Source organism: Condylura cristata, unplaced genomic scaffold (assembly GCF_000260355.1).
Source record: "Condylura cristata isolate star-nosed mole 26May11 unplaced genomic scaffold, ConCri1.0 scaffold00001, whole genome shotgun sequence".
Taxonomy (NCBI): Eukaryota; Metazoa; Chordata; class Mammalia; order Eulipotyphla; family Talpidae; genus Condylura; species Condylura cristata.
Window position 1 is genome coordinate 38,183,438 of NW_004567102.1, and position 25,588 is coordinate 38,209,025.

At 39.0% G+C, this 25,588-nt stretch overlaps 1 protein-coding gene across 1 annotated transcript in view; it reads right to left on the reverse strand.

Moving 5' to 3' along the window:
• The window catches only part of MDN1 (MDN1, midasin homolog (yeast)), a 128,736-nt gene that overhangs the window by 4,283 nt on the left and 98,865 nt on the right, over positions 1 to 25,588 (reverse strand). Inside the window, exons 73-93 of the mRNA XM_012731514.1 lie at positions 23,497 to 23,643; positions 22,809 to 22,935; positions 21,404 to 21,509; positions 20,765 to 20,880; positions 19,459 to 19,944; positions 18,976 to 19,202; positions 18,434 to 18,589; positions 18,098 to 18,261; positions 17,205 to 17,366; positions 14,981 to 15,119; positions 12,088 to 12,225; positions 10,799 to 10,971; positions 9,867 to 10,016; positions 9,235 to 9,379; positions 7,029 to 7,369; positions 6,708 to 6,872; positions 5,503 to 5,604; positions 4,565 to 4,766; positions 2,565 to 2,735; positions 1,386 to 1,543; positions 447 to 536 (exon numbers count right to left, since the gene is read on the reverse strand). Coding sequence (XP_012586968.1) covers positions 447 to 536; positions 1,386 to 1,543; positions 2,565 to 2,735; positions 4,565 to 4,766; positions 5,503 to 5,604; positions 6,708 to 6,872; positions 7,029 to 7,369; positions 9,235 to 9,379; positions 9,867 to 10,016; positions 10,799 to 10,971; positions 12,088 to 12,225; positions 14,981 to 15,119; positions 17,205 to 17,366; positions 18,098 to 18,261; positions 18,434 to 18,589; positions 18,976 to 19,202; positions 19,459 to 19,944; positions 20,765 to 20,880; positions 21,404 to 21,509; positions 22,809 to 22,935; positions 23,497 to 23,643 — 3,665 coding nt within the window. The remainder of the gene's footprint in view (positions 1 to 446; positions 537 to 1,385; positions 1,544 to 2,564; positions 2,736 to 4,564; positions 4,767 to 5,502; positions 5,605 to 6,707; positions 6,873 to 7,028; positions 7,370 to 9,234; positions 9,380 to 9,866; positions 10,017 to 10,798; positions 10,972 to 12,087; positions 12,226 to 14,980; positions 15,120 to 17,204; positions 17,367 to 18,097; positions 18,262 to 18,433; positions 18,590 to 18,975; positions 19,203 to 19,458; positions 19,945 to 20,764; positions 20,881 to 21,403; positions 21,510 to 22,808; positions 22,936 to 23,496; positions 23,644 to 25,588) is intronic.

Sequence of the window (25,588 nt, forward strand, 5' to 3'; positions counted from 1 at the left end):
CATTTCCTGGATATAAAGATCCAGGATTGTGCCATCAACTATGGCAGAGTATTCAATACACCTATGTGATGGGGATAACAGATTAAAAATATACGTAAAAAGGAAATTTAGGATGTTGACATTAAAATGCAACTGTGGTTAATGTACAGTGCACCTCAAGTCAACCAAAATATATACCACGTGGCCAATTCTGAAGATGACATGGTATAGACTCCTGCCTGTTTTCAACCAGTCTTATACCTTTTACATCCATTATAGGGAACAATTAAGCTGTATGTCTAGCAACATAGGCAGAAATAAATGGAAAAGGCTTTGGTTTCAGGAATATAATGGCCTTCCCCACACACTAAGTCCCCTTCACAAGGGTAACTAGAACTAAAAACCTCTTAAGTTTGCTGTATCTTAAATAAAAGTCAACATATTTTATGGAAAGGCCATTGACTTACTTCTTCTGAGCTTCCAGATTTGTGTGACTGCCATGTCTCCAGCTGTCTCTCCAGCTCCTGTCTTAACTCATTGACATCTTTTAAAAATGGCTATAAAGGAAAAAGCCAGTTAAGAAGGGGCCCTGGTTAGAATCACCAGGTCATTAGCACTGGCTGCCTTCTTCCTTCCCTTCAATACAAACTCCAAGTACATAGCACTGGGGCATAAAAATTAAGCAAATTTAATGGCATTATATAATGTCAAATAACTGTTTACTCTTACTTTCCATTTTGTGGAAATAGTATAGGTTAAGGAAACTTCACTATCTATCTTAGCTAGACAAAAGCAACATAGTCATGGAAATCTCAGTAATGAAAACATTCTTGGGTTAATTTAAACTGCCTCTAAGTCAAACGGAAGGGACAATAACTCTTCCTAAATGAAGGCATTAAGCCAAAGATTTTTGTTACCTAACCAATACAAACTTAATTATTTTCAGACTTCTCATACAAGGATAGTGGGGCATGAGAAGAGTAGCTAGAAAACCAGAGAGACCCACCATCATGACAGGTCAGGTCAGGTCAGGTCAGAGTCTATCTGTAGTAACTCTGGGATTTATTGTTGTACAGTATTACCAGCTTAGAGAATAACTATCACAGCAACAGTTTTCCTAAAAATTTTGATAAGGATACAATACCCCTGACTATTCAGATATTCCATATCATTCTAAAGACAAAGATATTTTTGCACTTTAGCAATGTTCTCACTGAAATATAGGAATCCTTATTGTTCTGCAAAGTTCTTTAAAGAGTAGGGCCATACATTCTTTTTCATATGTGATGTAAGTATATTTCAGTTGTGCTATTTTATTTTTCATGTGTACATAATTTTGTAAAACCATTTTACAATTCAATAAGCTTATATAAATTTAATAAAACAAATTATGAAAATGTTAGAACCTGGAAAAGTGTGTCCATGAGGAGCTGATGAGCTGTATGAATGGTTGATTCTTGGCTTCTCTCTGGCTTCTCACTATCTGTCTCCTTGTGTGATTTGTCTGCATGAAGGTCTTGATCTTCCTCTGTTTTAACAGTGTGGGTCTCCATCTCATCAAGGCCTATGATTTTCATACAAGAACAGTGTTTCACTTTCTATAATATTTATGTAAAGGTTGCTTACCAATGCATATTAATCCTAACACTCACTCAAACGTCACTCATTCACTGCCCATCACACAGCCTACATATGGTTCCATAGGTTCTTTCTCCTTGGGATAGTCATTACCAATTCTTAATCTCCAAGCTCCCCGTCTCCTCCCTACCATTATGTTGAGGCAGCTGTTCAGGATATGGGTGGATGTGCATGTGTGCCCCTGTATTAGGGGAGATGAAAATAGGTTGATTAGTTTACAGGACTTTATGAATCGTTCACCTGTGTGCATGTAGAATTTTGTTAAAGACTAAATATAGTTCTATTTTGTAGATAAACAAAACAAAGAAAAGATGGATAATGTGTCTCAATCTATATAGCTTGGGTTTGTGAGTCTAGTCAAAGAGTTCTGTCTCCCCCACCATTATGTCATGCTCTGCAGTCAACAGTTGATACCCTTGAGGAAACAGGAAAGGATCGGAAGAAAAAGCCTTTGCATTTGCATTTATTTTATTGGCAATAAAGTTATTTTCTAATATGTTGAAAGTTTGATTATTAAATATATTTTTAATAAATTGCCTAAAAGTAGCACTTGTTCAACTATAAAATGGAACCAGCTGTAAAGAAGGTTAAAAAAAAAAGTATTTTCTCTATTTTTTCAAATATTTACATATATTTAATGTATTTAGTGTACTTTATGTAACTGAAAACATTTTTCTAATAATCAAGAATATGTCATCTTGTCATAACTAGAGTTATGTGTACTGTTCAGTTTTCTTTTATATATTTTAAACAAACTAGTAATATTTTGTCAAGAAGTCTCCCTGGAGGACAATGTCTTGTAATATCACTCAACCTTGCTAGTCCCAAATGAAACACTGTGAAATTATAGGTAAGTATAAGTCAAGAGTTGGGAGGTCAGAAGAACAGATTAGCCAAAGTACAAGAGATGTGATTTCTCTTAAGTCAGAGAGCTTAGGAGGGCTCACCAGAGCTTGTGGTGGTTCCCGACTTAACCTCTTCAGGCTTCAGCTGCTCCGTGTCTACGGTCCTTAACTCCTCCTGCTCCTCTGTATCCATAAAAATATCCTCTCTCTCCTCTTCTTCCTGACCCATGAGCAAGTCTTTTGAAGGCTGTTGTTGCTCCTTACTAGCCACATCTGCCAACAAAACATATAAACATATAAGTCAAGGATTTTGCAGAACTACAAATAATCATGAGTAGGTATGGTTTCAGTCATTTCCAGTTTCCAAGCTCTAATGACAGTTCTGACTGGATACAAGGACTTAGACACATTGACTGGCTTATCTGTGTTTGTGATGTCCTGCCTATTCTCTAACCCCCATTGACTGGCTTATCTGTGTTTGTGATGTCCTGCCTATTCTCTAACCCCCACAGGACGGTAAGTATAAGGTATAGCTAGCATACATGGCCCTATAGAAACAGGATGGCCAACTGCAATTTCAATGTTACAAAGAGATTGAGCCTGAATAAACAGTTGGGTACATGACTCAAAACTGCTAATGGACTTGCCCTGAATTACTGATGTGTGGGTGGATAAACGCAGTGATTAAGAAGATACAAAGTGGGGCATAGGAAAAAACAGTGGAATTACAGTGGCATGATCTTGGACAGGTTTCTAAATTTCTTTGGCCTTCATGTGCTAATCTATAAAATGGAGTTATCCAAGCTCACAGAATTACTGGAGGAATTGTATAAGGCAATTTTTGGCACAAAGTAAAAGCTCAACACATGGTGGCTATTACTACTTTAATTTTCTAAAACAAAACAAAAGAAAACAAACAAAAAAAAACCCGAGGGCAAGAAGAGAAAAAGTAATTCATAGGGTCCTCTCCAGTGGAAGAAGGGGTCAAAATACAGCAGCACTATGAAGCTATCTGCAGCCACTGCAGTACAAGTTTGATTCCTGTTCGGGGGTGTGCGTGTGTGCGTGTGTGTGACCCACATGGCTTAGCAGACCTCTCCTGTCTCACTCGCTGCTCCCCTAGCAGTGTACTTCATATATCTGCCTGGTCTGCTCCGCACTCTGTCTCTGGTGAATCCTCACTCCCTTCTCTTACCTCTCGCACCTCTGTGCCTACACCCCAGTTCTTGTATGCATAAATAAATCTTTATTAAAAAAATACTTCACAGCCAAGCAATTGTCTTTGTACAATACAAGTGTATTATCAACGCTAGTTTACATATTAGCAGCACAATAGTGAACAGTTGCCAGGAAAACTAGAAGGGAAACTAATCTATAACTGACAGTTCTCTAATACTGAGATTTTTTTTCCCCTTCCTTTTTCACTTATGGGGAAAACACTTAACGTCAAGATCAAAGCTCCTTCCTCTACAGGGATCAGCTTTAAGATATCTATGAAGAAATGTCCAGTATTAAGAAATCCTGACATCAGCACTGGACTTGGATGTGGCCAAATGTTATCAGGTGTATTTAAAAGGCCTACATTAACCCCAGAAACCTTGAATGTTTAGTTAGCTATGGGCACATTTACACAAAAAAAAACCCACAAACTTTTGGGCCACCCTGGTGGTGCAGGAATTAAAGTCTCATAATTATCAAGCTACTTCCAGCCACTGTGGCATGAATTCAATCCCTGGCCAGGTAGCTGACCCATATGGTGCAGTAGACCTCTCCTGTCTCGTCCACTGCTCCCCTCAGCAGTGTATTTTAACAGATCCACCTGTTCTGCTCCCCTACTCTGTTCTGATTCCCTACTCTGGGGAATCCTCTCAAATTGCCCCCCCACACCTTTGGCCTACACTCCAATTCTTGTATGCACAAATAAAAAAATAAATCTTTAAAAGAAAAACTTTCTGCATTGTTCTTTATTAAGAGAGAAAACAGTTAAAAGTCACCCTCCTCTCTCCTAATATGAAGTTGTATTAACACTTGCAGCTGTGCAGTCATGTAGGATAAGCTCTCACAGAGAACTAGTACACAGAGAAGCCTCCTCTGTACCATACCATAGGTCTGTGCATCGTAAGGGTCGCTGCCTTGCTTAATATGTTCAAATGCATCTGCATCCTCCACATGGGCCTGGGGCTGGGCTGGCCCCTGTTCAGTGTGACTGTCGGTATCCACAGTCCTCAGCCGCTTATGTATCCGCTCATTGTGATCACCCATGGAGCGTTCATTGTCAGCTTGCCCGGGTTTCCTCTTAAAACTCTGGAAAATATGAGGAAATTCATTAAAGTTTTATCTATAATGACAAAAGCCTCAGAGCCATAACATCCATGCACAAGGTGCTGGTCAAGCAAACTAGGCACAGCCACACAAGAATGAAAGTCAATACAACTGTTAAATGGGGTGAGCAGATCTTTAGATACTTACATGGAACAAAATGATACAACACCTATATCTGAAGTCAAAGCAAGGACTAACATATATGTGCATGCACATATTTCCATATATATACTTGCAGAAAGTATCTCTGAAATTAAGACAAAACTGGTAGCACCAATTTGCTCTGGAGAGCACCCCTTAGGTGGCTTGAACATAGGAACAGAAATTTTGGGGTTTTTTTTTAATGTACATACTAAATTTGTATCGTGTGCATTAATTATACTCCATTACAAAAGAGTTAGCTCTTAAAATACAAAAGAATACATACAGACAGTAAAAAGAATAAGAATTCTTGGGGATGAGCAGCAGCAGCAGCTGGGCTCCATAACAAGCATGTGTGTGCAGGTCTCCCTACACCCCAACACATACACCGGAAAGAAGCTCCAGGGACATGTGTCCTTGGATACTCCCATGGTCCTGCTCTGCTTACTAAGGTTGCCATCATGTTTGGTGGGGTGGCAAAAGTTCAGAATGTGATTTAAAAACAAAAAACACTACTTTCAGAGTATTGTTTTTACATGCAAGCTTCACTTAAGTTTTGCTAAAGAGTGACAGAGACCTGGGTGTTTTTCCTGGTGTGTTTCTCAGAGGTCAACCGAGCGATGAAATTGGATTCATGACCTTCTGTCTGGTTTGCATCTGCCATCCCACTCCCATGTTCCTATGAAATACAAATCATAAACAAGTACCTGGTTACTACAATGTACTGTGCATGACTTTCCAGCTCAAAGTCCATGATCATAGCTGCCTGCCTACCTTCCTGACTGACTCAAGGCCTAGCCCAAGGGCAGAAACAGGACCATCTGGACCCCGCACTTACCCTCCAGGGGTACTATGACTTACAAATTTGAACATAATTTACTCTCACGGTAGGACAGACCTCAATTAGAAATAATAATTCATCATCAACTAGGTGTGTACCACTGAGCTTGTCATTTAATTTTACCAAAGCCGCCTTTATTTAACGCAGATATAAAGTGGTGAAATATGAACAATAATGTCAATGATCTTGAAGAATCATTGGGAGGACTTGCTGAAGTAATGAAAATACTTAGCGCCTAGTGGGTGCTCAATAAATGGGCTGGGGGAAGCACAAGAAGTACAAACAATTATCACTGGTGAGAAACCAATTTAGAGATGGTAAAGGAGCTGTCTAGTCACTACTATAAGCATTAAGTCCTCTTTCAGTGCTTTCTGTGACATGCCAGCAGCCCAAACTGTAGCCATATACACAGCACCCCCAAGTCAAGGTATAAACTGCTTTGCTTTTTGTGAAGGAAAAAGCTTAAAAGCCTAGGAACAGCAAGGAAAATGGAAGCACTGTTAGAAGCGTATTACTAATTGGGGGAGGAAATTCTATGGGGTTTATACCTGAGGGGTGGAGGAAGTAAACACTGTTTTAAAACAAACAATGATGTAAATATATAATAAATTAAAAAAAAAAAGCGTATAAGCGGATTACTGCATAAAGTCTAAATTGAACCCTTCTACCTTGGGGGTTTTCCAAAAAATAGCATGAACCTGATTCTCTTAGGGAGAGGTGCCAGTCTCATTAAGCACATCACTAAATCCAACTTGAAACAAATATTCTTGGACAGGGGACATGTTTCCATGTTCTGGGAAGCATATAAAAATAGGCATATGATCACTTTGTTAAAGGGGAGATGTTCCTTTAGATGTCAACAACAACAAAATCACACATTAAACAGAACATGGTTTCAGAAACCCTCCTAAGAGCAGTTGGCTTGACAACAGGCTCATCACCTCCTTCCCCTGCTCCTTCTCGGGTGCAGCCCCAGCCAGCTCGACAGCCTGCTCACTCTGCATGCTCTCTACCCCAGTCTGCCCACAGGACTCGTGCTCTTTTCTCTCTGTGGCCTCTGGCACATGGTCCTCTGTCTCAGAGCTCTCCCCTTCTTCATTCTGTGTCTGTGGGGGAAATAAACATATCATTAAATGATGCTGGGGAAGAACATGGTGGGGTATGGGGGTGCCACCTGCTAATGGAGACGTAGCCTAAAGAGATTCTAATGGGAATAAGTAACATCTCATTATTTTTAGTATTAGACAATCTGGACACAGTACCTGGGGCTGAAGACCTTGGTCAACGGGGATGCCACTCTCTGTATTCTCCTCTCTGGCTTCCTGGTCCTTTTCCTCCTGGGACTGCTGCTCCTCCTGGGACTGCTGTTCATCCTCTGAGCTTTCTTCAGCACAGTCAGCAATATCTTTGTCTTGGTCATCATCTCCTGTGTCCATCTCTTCCTCCCCACCCATCTTGTCATCTTCACTGGGGCCCTCCTTAGACTCATGTTGATCCTGACCTTCATTCTGGCCTGCCTCAGTCTTCTCATTTGTTTCTTCCATTTCATGACCTGTTTCCTCAAGGTCCATGGTCTTTTCTTTAATTTCCAGTGGATTCTCTTCTGGACAGATATAACAAAAAAGAGGTACATAACTTATGTGTTACTTAAGATAGGACAGAGTTACATTATGTTTTATTATTATTTTTCTCAAAACAGGAGCCAGCAAATTATGGCCCATGGGCCAATTCAGGCCATCCACATGTATCTGTATACATACTTTTATTGGAATATGAAATTCATTTACTTCCCTGTGTGTTTACCACGTGTATTCTGTAATGTTGATGGCTGATTTTATACTGCAGCAGCAAAACTGAATTTCTGACCTGTCACAGCTTTCAGCCTGCAAAGCTTGAAACAGCTGATCCTTTCCAGGGAAACTTTGCCTATCTCTGTTCTAAATCATAATCTTACATTACCCACAGTTGTTTGGATAATCTATTTCATTAAATGAATATACATTATTCATTATAAAATCCTGAAAGCCATTACAACAATAGAAATATTTTGGACCAGAGGTAAAATGAAAGTCCAGTTTAAATTATCATTGGGAAAAATGTGTGAAATTCATTCTTTATCACACCTACAAAATACAGTATACATTCAAATAGAAATCTGGAAAACCTTTTCTTGAAAGTTTGGTTATACATTAAACACTTCCGAAATTATACTTTTAGAGATTATTTAAAATAATTGCTCTTTAAAGTGAGATATTTATTTAGCGCAAATAGCATATTTCAGTCTCGATGGACTTTGATTTTCATAATTTTATGCTTGTTTGGTTATTCGATTTAAGATTGAAGTCAGATCTGAAAACTGTAAGGTTTTGTATTACCTTATACCATGATTTAAAAGTAGACTAGAGATTCACTGAATGAAGAATATTCTGAGCATAAGGAAAGCCTACATCAAGTCCTTAGCCAAGTGGTCCTAAAAAATAGTAATTTCAAATTTATTTAAAATTTTTATTTATTACTCATTGAATTTATTTTATTTTTTTTATTACATTCTTCATTTGTTAAAATTTGTTATTTTGCAGCAAACTTATCTCTTGCTTTAAGGCCCTGGGTACAACTGTATGGAGCTGTCACCCTTTCTAGTTCTTCAATCTTACCATAACCTGTGTTGCTTATTTCTATTACTTTTCTACATTTGACTTATAATAATATATAGTATTATTTCTATTAAACTTTCCATAAATTGTGCTTATTTTTTTATGACAAGTTATCTTGTTTCAATATGACAGTTTTCTTAGAATACACTTTCTAGATATATAACTGTGTCATCATGAAGTAAAGTGAGAGCAACTCCTATCTTTTTGATGAGGGCTCCAAGTTAATGCACACCCCCTTACACAATGCTTTCACCTATTTCCAGATAGTGTACCCTAGTCCCCTTGCTTGGGTTGCGCAGTGGATGACAGAAGCACCAGATTACTGCCACACATCATCTGATTTCTCTTGAGATTGTTCAATTTCAGCCCCATTATAGTGACTTCATAAGTCTACACACACTATCAGCATAATAATCAATAAATGGAATAATTATTTACTTAAGAAAGTTGAAAATGGACTTTGTGGGTGGCTGAACTAGATCCCAATTACCCAGTGCTTACTTCACCCCACTAAATGGGGGGACACAGTAATGGCTGTGGGGAAGACAGAGCTGTGTGTCATGAAGCACACCCTGGTCACAAAGGAGCACTTAAACAGAAGGTAAAGTGACAACAGTGACAGAGAGGTGTTGGTTTATATTGCAAGCTTTGGGTCTACTCAGATAATAACACTGCAAAGAAAAAGCAATTTTCTGAAGCTGATACTAAGCTGACCACATGATTCAGGACCTGGCCATGACACTGTCCTGAAAATAAATTGGCTAGTGGTCATTTCTAAGAGTTCTAATTGGTCTCTAGATTTACAAAGACACACCTTCTTCTTCATGGTCTGTGTCCTCACTACCATTCTTGTCTTCACTGTCTAGGTTCAAGTCATCTGGAAGGTCCAAAGCTTCAGGTTCTGGCAGTGTTTCCTGATTTCCATGATAAGGATCCACCTCATTCTCATCATACTCTCTCTTTGGATAATGAAGCAAGCAGGAAACAATGTTAAATAAAAAAACATTTTAAAATGTTAAATAAAAAAACATTTTAAAAAAGCATCACAAGTAATTAGCTCTAAATAACTACCCTGAGGAAATACTATGTCTCTTTGCTTAAAATTACGAGCATCCTTTAGAATTTTCATCTTGGAATTTCTCAAGCTTTAATTCCACTAATAAGAAGTATGGTGTTACTTATTCTCAAAGTAGAAGCTAAAGTGTATAAGAAAAAATGTATAGGAAAGAACCATGGGTTTTAACCTCCCATCTACGGAGTGAAGACTACTTCATCAGTAATCAAAAGATTATTTCATGTACTGCTAAGAGGTCCAGCCATACATTCTTTTATGAGGCAATGAGAAAACTAACGATGAGTAGGGGAGAAAACTGTTGGTTGCCTTCCGAGCTGGGCCATGCAGCTCTGAAGTCAAGAGGGAATGGATCTATTTCAAAACCTCATTACCTCATCTATTTGTTCATTAATTTTGTCTTGGCCTTGCCCATCATCATCATCAGCTTCTTCCTTTTCTTCCTCTTTATTTTGCTGGTTTTTATCTCTGTTTGACTTTCCAGCATCCAAGTTGTCATCTTTAGCAGCAAGTCCACAATCTTCCTAAATGTCAGCAACAGAGAAAATATGCAAAATCATCACTCTCAGTCTAAGAAACTTGCTTTTCACATGGTTGGGTCTGCCTACTGGAGCTTAGACGTGTGCTTTTCAAAAAGGCCTGCTGGGCTGAAAGCCATGGAAATACCCAAATGACATGGTGTGGCCTATAACCTGCAAAGAAAAGTGCAGGACTGCCCACATAGCAGTAGCAACAGCAAGTAAGTGAACAGTGAGGTGGGTCGTGATGTCCTGCTACAGTCTCACGCACAGCCCTAGGGTTTTCATAAACTGGAAGCTGCAGAAGTTCAGTGGTCCATAGCAAAATCACAGCATCTCTGTCTTCTTAATTTCCTTCCTCCACATTACATGAGATGGCTCTGGTGAGGTCATCTTTTAGCCCTGAATACAATCAATTGTAACAAAAAGAAGATGGAAAAAGAACAAGAAAAGGAAGAGCATAACTGACAGGGAGTGGTAGTTGGTAGGAAGTGGCTCCTCTCACCACTTAGGGACATGAATTCTTTTTTTTTTTTTTTAAAGATTTACTTGTGTATACAAGAATTGGGGTGTAGGCCCAGGGGTGAAATGAACGGGATAGACAGAGTGGGAAACCGAACAGAGTGAGAAGCTAAAATACACTGCTAAGGGGAGAAGCAGGTGAGACAGGAAAGGTCAGCTCCCTGGCCAGGGATTGAACCGCAGTGTCTGGCAATAGCTTGATAATGCTGAGATTTTAACCATTGCCCCACCAGGGAGGCCCCCAGGACATGGATTCTTTTAACTACCTCATCCACTCCTGGTCCTGTTTCTTCAATTTTATTGTCATCTTCCTCCTCATCTTCATCATTATCATCACCCCAAAGTCTCTCATCTAGTTTTTCTGCTTCCTCACCATTCAGATCACCCATCTGTTTATCCAGGTCGCAGCCATCACTCTCTGATTTCTCATCATCCTCTTCTGAAAAGGAACTGAAACTTAGTTAGACATATCCAAACTGACCGGGTCTTGGTATAGAGAGGAATGGACATTACTAATGGCTAAGGCCCCCCATGGAAGGTACTATTTCCATCCTGACTGTTTCCATGGGTTATTCTAAGGGGGGTTTTGCCTTCAGATGTGCTCAAGTAGTCCTGCTGTGTTGTGCAAGCCATTTGGGATAAATTCTGTACTGTGCTATGTAAACAGACAGAGGGTAATGGGACAACTGTCAAATATCAGTTCTTTTGTTGGGGGAATAGTCATGATCAGACTCACTAACCTCACCAGATCTTGGTTTCTTATCTGGTTCAACCGCACTTCCAACATACTATATTTCTATGACTTCATCCAACATTAAAATCATAATCATGTGTCTAGCGCAATTTATCAGAATCACCTTGTCTATGTTCAGGGGTACACTTTGCCAAAGATTGTATCTGTATGCTGCTTAAACAAATACACATACTGTGCATGTTTAACTTTGAGGTCAGCTTTCATTTCTGTAAGATCTTCACTTAAAATAAGACATTATATTTCAAATTAAGGCTTGAACAGAAATTTAGGGTACAAACATGAAACATGATTATGATATGCTATAAGAAAGCAAATTCCTGAATAATGTTTAATGATAAGGGTAATTGTCACGTATAAAATGTGAAAAGCAAACTTACAGAACTGTTTGCTCTCCACATTTATATCTATCTCTATACAAATAATAAATGGTTTGGGTGGTAGACCTAAAGTTACCTATTTCATTCTTAGATTTTTGTCTCCATTCATCTATAGCACATATCTGATAATTTTATTATCTTGAGGGGAAAGTTATTTTTTAGTATGATCTATCCTGAAAACTTTACTTTTGAGATGGGAGATAATATCTGCTAGGGATCTTTTCCTTGCTCTTTCAACTAGCTGGGTCACTGTTTACTGTATCAGACACCAAACCTCAGCCAATGGCTTTTCTCAGACAGTGCCTACAGATTCTGCCAGTGGGTATGGCAATGGCATGTACATGTGCTTTTGCTTTCATTGGCAGTTATGTGGTATAATGAACTTGTATTTTTCCTATTTTTCAAAAACAAGAATGATTCAAACCTTTTTCTTCAAGTTCCCCATCATGCATTTTCCCTTCAAAGTCTTCTGACATTTCAATGGCATTATCTTCGCCCTTAATATCTGATTTTGAGTCAGGATCCTCTTTATCCCTTTCTTGACCCTTCTGAAATGTATCTTCTGCCTATATCACAAAGCATTATAGAAAACATAAGTCAACAATGTAACTTTGCTCATGTTTATTCAGTTCTAAATAAAATATAAATATATAAATTCCAAGGTGCATGGTGCAAAATTATCTCTGGGAAGAGAAAAAAAAGGAGAACCAGACAACAATTACACAATTTCCGGTTTAACATCTCTGCAGTTAATTTCTAGTATTGCTGTATTTATGAGTTACACATATAGAATTCTATTGGTTTTCAGGTGCATAGTTTAACAAATGCAAGACCTTTTCAAATGAATATGTAATCTCTGCCTATAGGAAAAATTACAACATATATTGTCAATAACTATGCCATTTTGATCTCTCAGTGAGAATGAGTTTGTTCACTTTTTTTAAACTATGTAGTTCTATATTATCTATATGATATTTAAGGCAAAATATTCATGATTGCTTTCCACCGTGGTTGAAGTTTTTTAAAATACAAAAGTAGTAAAAGCTCACTAAAAGAATTCTAATAAGCAAAACAGTAAAACAGTGAATTTTACCTGGCATTACCATCTTCCAAAACTCCCGAGGAAACTGCCATTGGTGACAATCATTTTACCCATGCATATATCAAATGCACTTAGTAATATGATGATGTGCATTAATACTTACCTCTCCAACACCTTTTTTTTTTTTTTTAAAGATTCATTTTACTTGTTTATGCATATAAGAACTGGAGTGTGGGCCAGAGGCACAGAGGTTAAGAGGACTCAACAGAGGCAGAGTAGAGAACAGGACAGGTGAGAAAGGAGAAGTCTGCTGTACCATATGGACTAGCTCCCTGGCCAGGAAAGCGACTGACAATAGCTTGATAACACTGAGACTTTAACCCCTGCCCTACTAGGTGCATCTTTTTAAATTGAAAAAGAGCACACTGTACAAACTGCTTTGTAATCTGTTTTTCTTTTTTAAAAAGATTTATTGATTTATGCATACAGAATTGGGGTACAAGCCAGAATTGCAGGGGCGGTGAGAGGCTTCACCAGAGACAGAGTAGGGAAAGGAACAGGTAGAGAGATGGAAATACACTGCTGAGGGGAGCAGTGGGTGCATCAGGAGAAGTCTGCCGCGCCATGTGGGTCACCTCCGGGGTGGGGGATCCAACATGCATTGAAGTGGCTGTGGCTAGCTTGCAGTGCTGCATCCTAACCTGTTGCACCACCAGGGAGGGCCTGTCTTTTCCTTAACTTAAGAAATGTCTCCCAGACACCTACCTACACAGAGTCACATAAATCTATTTCATTGTCTTACTAATTTGTAGTATTGCTCTGCATGGATAATATCATAATGTAATTCCCTCCTGATGAATATTTGGGTTCTTTTACAATATTTACATTATAAAAATGGCCTAGTGAACATTCTTGTACACACACCCTCATACACATAACCTCTGATTTCTATGAAGCACTGTCATAAAAAAAAAAAAAGTCATTGGTGATGGTTGCCCCCTGGATAGCCGGTTAAGTCTCAGCACTGTCACCATTATAGCCTGAGTTTGATTCCTGGTCAGGGAGCTAGCACACATATAGTGCAACAGCTATCTCCTGTGTCTCCTGCTGCTTCTCTCAGCAGTGTATTTCAGTAAATATGCCTGTTCTGCTCTCCACTCTCACTGGAAAATCCTTTCACCCCCACATGTCTGGCCTATACCCCAAGTCTTCTATGCAAAATTAAATTGGGGAAAAAAAAAAGTCTTTCTTAAAACAAAAAAATCAAAGAATTCCTACGTCAAAGAATATTCACCCTTTAAAATTTACTAGATACTCCCACCCACATATAGAAACATGGAGTCACCCTGAGGAGAGTCTGGAACGGGAGGGTCAGTCAGAGGGAAAGAGGGAGCATGAGGGAGAAAAGGAGTGAATGGGAGGGTGCAAGGTAATCCCTGTTCCTGGTGGAGTCTTACCTACCACTTCCCAAAGGACACCATTCACCATTCATGTTTTTCATATTGTATTTTTCTATTAATTCAACATTGAAAAACTTTTTTCCCCATTAGAAAAGTACTGTGTTAAGTTGAATTTGGAAGCTACAGAAAAGCCAAAATAAAAGATAATGGAAGGAGCTCTACCACATAAATACAGCAACTACTCTTGGTTTTTCATTTCTTTCTAGTTTTCCTTCAAAGGAAGAGAAGAAGTTTGAATTGGTTTGCACCTGTTTTTAATAGCTGTAACCATACCTTAAAAATATATGGGCAGATTTAGACTCAAGCATGTGATTAAAAAGAAATTCTATTACCTCTTACTTCTCAAGTCACACTTGATTAATCTAAATTACTTTAATTACAAACACTCCCAAATGAGATAGTCACTGACAAAAGTAACACAATATGATCATAGTCTAATATATCTGAGTACTTTAAAAGCATTTTAAATCCAAACAAACAAAAAGAGCATTTAAAGTTTTCAACATGTTTTAAAGGTATGCTATAATAAAACCTACCAATTGCAAGTATGGACATTATTGTTAAATGCAATTAATCACTTAAGAATGCATTCATTGTCCTTGATCTGTTATCAAAAATACTTCTTCCTTAGGGAAATTATCAGCAAAAATCTCATTTAAAATAAAAAAATTTAAATCATTTCCCTCTCAATTAAAGTCATAACCAATGAATGTACTGCAAAGTTTCCTTCTGTGGTTTTATTCTTAGGCACATGTAATTTAAATATTGAAAAGAGAGCAAATGCCAGTGGACATATATTTCACATACGTGAAAACCTACCTGTTCCTCATTCTCTATTCGGTCACTCACATCTTTCATGCCCTCACCATCTCCAAGTCCTCCGCCCTCATAATCATGGAATTCAGTTGCTCCTTCTGCTGAATCTTCCATAAATTCTTTGGGCAGGCAAAATCCCTTGAAAATGAAAAAGTGAACAATTAGGCACATACAATTGGAAAACAAAAATGATTTCCAGTCCTGCCACAGGAAAAAGAATATAAACAATGCTCAATTCTTTTTAAATTCAGTATTTTAAATCTGACAGAAATAAGGTAGACTTTTGACATTCTTTTTTGCTTTGGTAATATGCTGATTGACAAAGCACACTGCTGAGGGGAGCAGCAGGCAGCTCAAGAGAGGTCTGCCACACCATGTGGTCACCTCTAGGGCAGAGTGGGGATGAACTCATGCTGAAGTAGCTTTATCTTCTTAGTGCTGTGCTTTAACCTGCTGCGCCACCAGGGAGGGCCCCGAAGTCTGTCACTCTTAAGAATGCATGCCACATGTGGCCTCAGGTGCTTGCTCCCAAGGAACCTGGTACTTAGAATGACCAGGAACTAGAACAAGGTTAGATACAATGAAATAGTAACAAAAACATACTCTGTGTTGGAGAAAAGCTTGAAAAGAACCAACCACTAACTAGTGTGTGTGAACTAGTGTGTGTGAACGGGAAAAGTGTTAGAAAGAAATAGTGGGTCTTAATCAGAAATTTTATCAGAGAAAAAATAAGCTATTGATATACTTGTCAGCCTAAGGATGCAAATGTAGCACAAACAGTCAACTAACAAGGAAGTAAAACCCCAGACTATAAGTACTGATAGTGACTTAGTAACTCAAAAATGGTATTCTATGTACTAAATGTTTTAATTAGAGCCTAGATCTATGCATTGTGTCTAACCTATATCTAAACTATTTTCAAGTCTCCTCAGCACTTACTTCTCAAAAAAAAAAAAAAAAAAAACTGAAACAATTTGGATACTAAAGAAATTAAAAGCAAACTCATTTTCAGGAATGTATTCTTGGAAAGTTGATTGTCAAATACATTTTGGCTACATTCTGTTAAAAGAAATACATATTTAGATATAGACAGAATAACCATATGGGGGTAGATTGAGATGTTCTTCAGGGAACATAGCTACAGCTGAGAAGGCTGCTCTCTGCTCCCAACACTTTGCTTATATCAGAACCACCTCTGCCTTCATGCCTCCATCACAAAACATAACACAGGTGGGGGTGACTAGGCCAGAATCATTCTAAAACCTGTCAGAAAGAACAATAGTGCCTATGGACAAACAGCTAGCCCCAATCTCAGGATACCCTCACTATACACTGTCCTGCCACTATCTTTCGCATGCAGTGTTTTCTCCAAGAAGTGACAGGGGTCAGAGTAATCAGAGTGAACCAATCTGAAATTTGCTCATGTGTTAGTCAACAAGTACTCATATTTATACTCCAGATACAAGTAATTTTTGACCTTTTCCAATATTTCAGAGACTCAGAACTTAGAACTTTTGTTGCTTACAACAAGCTTAGGGCCTACCTTCAGTTTGCAAATGCTATCTTCCTTAAATGAATATCATCTACATTGTGGTTAGATTTATAAAATATCTTAAGACTAGGGAAGTAAAAAGACAAAACAAGTAAGTATACATTCAACCCAAAATGGACCCACATAAATACTAAGGCACCTATAGGTAGATTTCATTTTCCAAGCGAGGAAACTGAGAGGTTATGTGACTGGAGTAAAAGAGCTGGATATCCTGAGACAGGATATGCCACACTGTGTTGGATCTGAGAGATCTGTCTCCTGTTCCTGAATTTCATGGGTTAGATTTAGTGTCTACAGTATCAGTGCTTTTCACAGTATGAGGTACTTGGTTCTACCTGACTTTACTGCTAAAGACTAAAATAAAGCTTAGTTACCTTCCTTAAGGACTTTATCTGTCCTACCAGTTCAACTCAGAGTTATCAGAAGATTTCAAATTGGGGACATAGAAAAGGGTATGAACAGAAAATAGCAAACTCAGTTTCTATAGGAGGACCTGTAGTTTTGAAGACTTTAGTAGAAACAGGCTTGAAAAAAGGGTGCCAAAACAAGGTCTTAAAAAATTCACGGGGAAAGCAAATCACCTGTTATGTGAGAAGGACCAAAATACAAGCCAGTCAACGAGAACACTAATGGGTATTTGGTGCCTGCTGCTCTGCCTGATTAGCCCTTACCTTCTGGGCGAGCTCTGTAAAGATGTGGGCAAGCACAGAGAGCAGCTTTGCAGTACTGCGGTGAGTTGCCAATGATACAGTCAGGAAGAAGAGGATGAGGTCTGAGTACCTGGAAAGCATGGGTACCAGGCGTGTCAACAAGTCGCAGGACTGGTTGAAGAACTAGGGGCAAAACAAAAAAGAAAGTCTTGCTCACACAACTCAATGGGAGGTTTCAGCTGAGGTGATAAAACTGTACTGAACTAGACAGCAATAATAGTTGTACAGAACTGTAAATGTACTACATGTGCTTAGTTTTAAGTTTTATATGTATTTTAACACATATACATGCACAGACCAGACCCCTACTAAACATTCTTCCTTCTTTACACAAACCCTCACAAAAATACATTTTAAATTCTCAGTTTGATGATTTTTTTCCCTCAATAAAATGTCAATAAGCATACTAATGAGAATTAAAGTTGACAATGAAGGCAATACAGAGTAATACACATGTAATGTCCCACAAAGTGAGTTCTTTCACTAGACTTTCTGTGGAGATAGTGACTTCTCTGCCGGCTTATGTGAAGGGGATGGGGTGGATAGAGTATGGCCATTAAGCCTTAGTTAATGCAGCAACATCCACTACTAACATCAAATACCCAGGAGAACATAATTAGGGTATGAAAGAGTCCCAAGATAATGGATATCCAGGACTATGAGCATTTTTGCACCTATGCATCTGTTAAGCTCTACATTTCCACAGGTTGTTATTGAGGTTTACATGTATGAACAGAAAAGTCTTAGTGATTTTGCCACAGAAGCCTGCTTTGTAGTCACCAACTTGAAGGGAAGTGAAACCTGCTTTGCCTTTGTTGGCCCAATATGGAAGTTTGTAAAGAGCAGCTGGTTACCGTGTGTTTTGCTGCTGTACCATCCTCAGCATACGACTTCAACCTTTCCAACAGCTCAGAGACAGCAGATATTATTTTTTGTACATGTAAGGTGCTCACATCAGCCCAGAAGTCATCCTCTAAGAATTTTGTTAGATGTCCTGACTGCAGTCTCACAAAGCCTGCTGATTCTTTCATTCACAGAAGAGAATGACATGATTAATAAAACAAACATTTTAGCCCCACCATTAACAATCACTATTTCTAACATCTGTCCTAGATTATTACCCAGAAAAGTAAATCATCAAAAATATAAATGAAATGAAACTTTATTTTTTTGTCTGATTTCAGATATACCATCATCTTCTTGTGGTCTTGTATGATCAGTTTCCTCCTCTGTTTTTTTACTGCGTCGTTCAGCGAGGTTCTGGATGGCACAAAGAATGGCTCGGATGGCAGTTTCCATTCGTTGTGAAAATTCTTCCACAAACCCATCATCCAACATTTGGTTTCCTAATAACATGGTCCAGAACAAACAAAACCAAAAAACACAAGCCAACAATTATTTACTTCAGTGCCTCTGGAAATCACTAACAATCCTCACTTCAACAAAGAGCTACCCACTAATCACAGTGGAGAGCTACATCAAGCTGTGCTACAAAGATGTGTAAGATACATTCCTTGCCTACACATGTAGTACAAAGTCAATGACATGAAGACAATCCAAAAGCAAGTATTCAAGCAAATGAAGAAAAAAAAAGTTCCTACACACCAGTCTACCTTAGAACCCTAGACAGATATAGCTAGAACAAAGTATGTGTCTTTTGGATAATCTAGTCTTAAATCGACAGATTCTGGTATTCTGGACCTTTACTCCCTTATTGATCAATAGTGCTCACCTCCTGTGCTGTCTGAAGCAAGGAGATGTGTCTTCCAGTTATTAAAGTCATCTGTGGCTTTATTGATTTCTCCTCTTACATAGTCCAGGCTCTCAACTAGTGCCATCTGTATGCCTGTTTGCTCAACCTCCATTCCTGGAATAATGAACAAGGACTCTAGGCCTTGCAAATGAGCCGACACCTCAGACAGACAACTCAGTCCAGACGAGCAAACTTCAAAATCCTTCCTGCAACAGAAATGTCATAATGCTGAAAGGAAGGAACTAACACACATGTGAAATGCACCCACATACACACACACTAAATTTTTCAGCAGGACAAATTTCATCATATTTAAAGATTTAGACATTCTAAAGGTACACTGCAGAACCACTGAAAAATGAAAGATTGAAGTATAATTCCTTTCAAAAATTTTCCCATTACTAAGCCCTGGAAAGCATCTAACTACACATAGAATAAAAGTAAAGACCTAGGCACACTCACCAAGAATGAAAGAGAGTCTCACAAGATTGCTGCCTAATTTTATCAACATCAGCTTTCACTGTTTTAATGATTTTCATCATCTGCATTAATCTTGCTGTTGACTGTTGCCAAAGCTGGTCCTGCTTCCGCATCCGGCAACCAGAGGGCAGCTGGCTTCCAGGTACTGGGGATGGATAGCTCAGATCTGCTGAGATGAGGTCCAGCACTGCTCCAGAAAGTTGTCCCTTCATGAGCTCTGGTCCTTCCAGGGGTGGGGGAGACGGCTGACCCTGTACTTGGGCATCTCTCTGTCCTGGAGCTGGTCCTGCACTCGGACAGCATTGGAGGAGCCAGGAGAGCTGTTCAAGCAGGATCTGGCTCTGCATGGCCAGGTGCTGTAGCCTTTCAGTCCACTGTTGCACCCCATCCTGAGGGGGGAAGGCCACAGGATAGACCAGTGGCCCTGTCAACCTGCCCTGAATTTCCTGCACACAGCTGAGGAGATTCCTGTACAGAAAAACAGGAAAATACAATGGCACCATAGAATGTGTCACCACACTGTTTTTAACAATAAGTTTACTTGTGAACCAAGTAGGCTTTCTCATTTAATAAAGTCATAACCAAGAAGTTCCTACCAGGAAATTCTTAGCAGACAAGTAAAATGTTAAATAGTTTTCCTATTACTTAAATACATCTTTCAGTCTTTTGTATCAACTCACTGCCAATTACAACTCTCTCACCTCTAACATAGTCACAGCAGTGCAATGATTTCAACCATTTTTTTTTAAAAAGGCTCAGCAAATGCAGTATGTCTTACCAGAAAATCCCTAAAGAGTAGAGCTGAATCTAAAATGATTAGTCTGTAAATACTACCTCTCACTCAAAACTCCACTCAGTAGTTGATAACAGTCTTCCCCACTGTCCTCATTTTTTAAAGATCTTGCTCTCTTGAGGAGCAACCCTATATAGGTCAGCAAAGTGCTACTTTGTAATCTAAAAAGCTCTACAAACTGCTCTGTGCCCAGACATTTAGATGCCTTAATACCGTAAGCACAATCCTGTCTCTCAGGTAACAAACTGTCAACCGCAAAGGCCCCACTTCTCAAAGACAGTATAGTTCAGTCACAATTTTTACTGTTTCAGTCCTAAACTCAATGCCCATTTTAGAAGTGGGCAAACGTACATCACCAAAGCTCTAAGCCAAGAGAAAGCCCAACTACAGTCTGGGTCTCAGATTTCGCCTCATGATTGAGAGAAGCATGTGCAGCAGCTCTCAGCACAGAACTCTTCCTAATTTAGGTCACAAACCCCAAAGGTCAGCTGATACCTGAGAAGGATCCACTGCTCAGTTAGGGTAGTCAGGTAGCGCCGCTGTCGGATAAGCAGCTTCATCAAATGCGCGGAGAAGCCTTTACACCGCTCTATGTTGCCTATGCCCAGGTCCTGACAGAAGGAGGAGAAAAGCAGCCTGATGGTGTCACTGGTAAAAACCACCACCCAAACAGGAGCCACTGAAAGTTGTTTTATCCCACCCAGCAATCTGCAGGGAGAGTTGCTTGCTCAGTAAGGTTTGTACATGCTCATCTTTTTGAGCAGTTCTTCTCAAATTATGCATCCACTGCTCAATGACATTCCATAAAGAGGAACCAAATTTAACACCAAAATGGGATACCAGTGATCTTTCTCAATTAACAAGAGGGGGAAAACCTGAAGATGACATTCTTATTTTGAGGTTTTTTCCTATAATTTTTCTTACACATTTGGATCCTGCTGGCAACTATGAATGTCTTTATTTTTAGAGGCTCTTAAGCACAAACAATACTGATTTATATTTTAATGATGATGTGCTTTCAGTCACTTCCAGTGTGGACTATATCACCTGGCAAGGTCTGAGAATGCTGCCCTTGGCTGAAAAGAACAGGAACTTTCCCTCGAGCCCTGCAATGCTAAGGTTCTATTACTTTACCTTGGCAGGAGCTGTGAAAGCTGCACTAAGTCTGGCATGTCGTGCAAGAGAGCGATAAAAATACTTCTGGCATCCATCCCATGAAGATGAGATTTCTGCAAGCAGCCTGTAAAAGAAGTCAACATGAATTAGTTAACTAAAACCACTGTCTCCCATCCCAGAAACAAAAAGCTCAGAGATAGGTATATTCAACAACAACCCAAAGCCAAGAGTCTTAATAGCCTCAAAAGTGCTGTCTGTGACTAATACTAAGTGAGGTACTCACAAGTCCTTTATACAAAACATGCATTATATACTTAACACTGGAAGCAGAGTGGAGAAATAAATTACGACAACCCTGTTTCCTTAATGAAAACTTTATATAGCTATCGTGCCAGTGGAAGCCAGGCTGATAACTGCAGAGATCTCCAAGGGCCAAAGAGATAACACAGTGATTAAGGGCAAGCAGCCAATCAAAAATGATATATGGCAGTGACAACTGACTCCACAGAGGAAAAAGCCCCAGGAATTACAGCTAACCATAGTGAACTAGAGAGCATACATCCTCTCAAAACAAAGACCTATAGCTAACTTTGGACCAGAGAGGAGAAGAAGCCCACTTGGTCAAATATTCCTAAAAATTCAGAATTGTCTACATAAAATTTCTACTTTTTGCAATGTTGTGTTGAAATTTCAAGCACTGTGAGCAAATAAAACATAAACACATGCTGTATCCAACTCATGCAAATCATCATTTACTAACTCTGTAGTAGTTATTAAGATAGAGGTAGTTCTGTCTCAAAAGTTGTAAGTTAAATTCTAGAGATTTCTTTATATGGAATAGCTACAAATGTGGTCACTCCTCCAGAGTCTTACATTTCTATATTCAAACTACTGAGTAAACTCAGGAAATTTAAAAGCCATCCCCTGCCCCCGCCCCATTGGGAAGAGTGGGGGCTGCAGGATAGGAGACAAATATGAGGAAAAAAGGGAAAAGAAAAAAAAAAATCTTAATGGAATATTTGCCAAGTGCCAGATCTTGAGTCAGGCACTTTTCTACACACTATCTTTTTAACAATGTGAGAGAGGAACTGCTGTTCCATTTTGACAAATAATGAAATGGAGGACTCATTTCATTTATAATAAAACAGGGCCTCCCTGTTGGGGAGCATTATCGAGCTAGCTGCAGCCACTGCAGCATGAGTCGGATCGTTGGCCAGGGAGGTGACCCACATGGCATAGCAGACCTCTCCTATCTCATCCGCTCTCCCCTCAGCAATGTATTTCAGTATATCTACCTGTTCTGTTTCACACTGTCTCTGGTGAGTCCTCTCACACACACCCCCATACCTCGTGCCTACCCCTCCCAGTTCTTGTATGCATACATAAATAAATTAAACCTTAAAAAAAAAACAGATAAACCAACCTAGAATCGGATTCTTGAGTGCTACTGACTATAGACAATGCACTCCGGAGATCTAATGGATGAAGATGAAGCATCTCCTGAGGGCTTTTTGAATGGGCCCAGGTAAGACCTTTGCGATATGACAAACCTAGGAAAAAATAACACGTGTTCAAGTAAAAAAACAAAAACTTGGAAGAGGATGGATATACCACCTTTTCCTTAACATTACTCCTTAACATTATACTTAACAGTAACTTCTTAACATTACTCCTTAAGGTTAACTCTCTGGGACGTTATCACCTGGGTAGTTGGTATAAAACTACCCTGCCTAACATCTGTTTCCTAATGTTAAGGAAACAGAATCTGCTTCTGCATTTAAGATCCCCCAACTGATTCAAATGTGTCTTAAAGTTTAAGCACTGCTCCCTAAGCTATGCTGAAGGGTGAATGCTGTACATACAACATGTGGTAATGAAAATGAAAATATGGTTTCTGAAAAATCTCATTACAAAACCATTAAAAACTTTGGGGATTGCAAATGGTTCCTCGTTAAATTTTTATTTGTATAACTAGAACTCGTAGAAAGGCATTTCAAAACCTTCTATTTTCTACCACTTCAATTCTTGAAATTTCTCCCAAACCATCCATTTTGTTTTTCTCTTTAAAAGCTGGTAATTATACACATTCAAGTTTTAGGTGTGAGTCTTACCAGTTTTAGCAAGGTGTTTAAAGAGATCTGATAAAGCTCGCTGCTTCTGCATGAGAATGTGCTTGGCTTCTGACCTCTGCTTTTCCTTCTCTGCAGAAGGATCCACTTTTAAGTTCTGCAGTTCATTCACAGAGGAAATCACATCACCTGTGAGAAAAACAGGGAAGAAATACAGAACTCTGAAGGGTTTATTGAAGTATTAAATTCACCCCAGACTAAGGACTCTTGGAGAAAGGAGGACCAGATGTCAGATGTCATTTATATTCCGGGTAGTTAATGCAGTTCATAACATTTGGTAAATACTCAGCAAGTCAACTGATCAAGATGCATGAACTCACAAAAAAAACACACATAGGATTTCATATCTCAAAACAAAACAACCCATATAAAAATAGCTATTTTGTAAAACTAGGGGTTTATAATCAAGCAAAAAGCACTTCTTAAGCACCATGTGCTTAAGAATTTATTTATACTAGGAATTTATTTCACCTAATGTAAATTTCTAATAGCACAATACACTGAACACTTACCTCACAATAACATATTTGGCCACAATAACATATTTGGCCACAATAACATATTTGGCAAACATTTTTGTTTAATCTGTACACTCTAGAAGCATATATTTGTAGCTTCCCATAAAGATCTAATTACTTTCCAAAGGTTATTAGCTAAAGAGCAGATGAAGCCTGCACTTGAACCCTGGGATAACTTTTACAAATCCCACTTCTTCTCTAGCACTGGTCTGGCTTCCATAAGGTGTTGCTAACCTGCCACCAGCAGTATTATGAGCTGAGTCCCTCAAAATTCATGTAGAATCCTAACATTTAGTACCTCCAATTGTGACTATATTTGGAAAGAGTCTTTAAAAAAGGTAACTGTGGGGCCCTAGTGGTACAACAGGTTAAAGCACTAATGAAGCTATCTGAAGCCACTGTAGCATGAATTCAATTCCCATTCAGGGAAGTGATCCACATGACACAGCAGACCTCTCCTGTCTCGCCTGCTGCTTCCCTCAGCAGTGTGTTTCATGCCATTTGCCTGTTCTGCTCCCCACTCTGTCTCTGGTGAATCTTCTCATTCCCACTACCTGTGGCCTGTACCCCCCCAGTTCTTGTATGCATGCATGCATGCATAAACAAATAAAAAGGTAATTGTGGTAAAATGAAAACATAATGGTGAACACTAATGAAATCTAACTAGCATCCTGTAAAAAGAGAAGGAATTAAACATTAGGATGTGCACAAGGCGAAGAATACGTGTAAGCACAGAGAAGACTGATGTCTACAAGCTGAACAGAAAGGACTCAGAAAAAAAACAAAGCTGCCAACACTTTGATCCTGAACTTTTTTAGCCTCTAGCGATTGAAGAAATGTTTATTGTTTTAGCCACCTATTTTGTGGGACTGCATTTAGGCACCCCTAGCAAACTAATACAGGCAGTCCAACCTGCCAAGAGAAAACCTACCACACATTGTATTGACAATGTAGGAGTCAGAAGAGACAAGGGACTGCTGTATCATACAGTGTGTACTCTTTCCAGAAGAATCCATATTCCATTCATCCTCATCATCAGGCTCAGGCATGCAGGTCATACTGAGCAAAGGACATTAGACTACTTCTTTGGACAACTTATTTAGCTTCTTTAAGCTTGAGATGCCTTGCATATAAGACTAGTAACAGGCATCATTCAGATGATGCTAATTTTTTATCTTTATTGTTACTATTTTACCACATTTTTTTTTTTAAGATTTATTTATGTATACAAGAACTGGGGTACAGGACAGAGATGTGGGGGTAAAAGGAACCACCAAAGACAGAGTGGGGAGCAGAACAGGCAGAGTGACTGAAATACACTGCTGAGGGGAATGGTAGGCAGGTCAGGAGAGGTCTGCTGTGCCACGTAGGTCACCTCCTTGGCCGGTGATAGAACTTGTGCCACAAGGCTGTGTTCACAGTACTGTATTTTAACCTGTTGCACCATCAGGGAGGACCCTCTTCTACCACATTCTTTAACACTTCTTCATTATTCTACATCCAACTTCTATCTAATTTGGTATACAGGTATCTGATTTTGCCAGCATTTAAAAAAA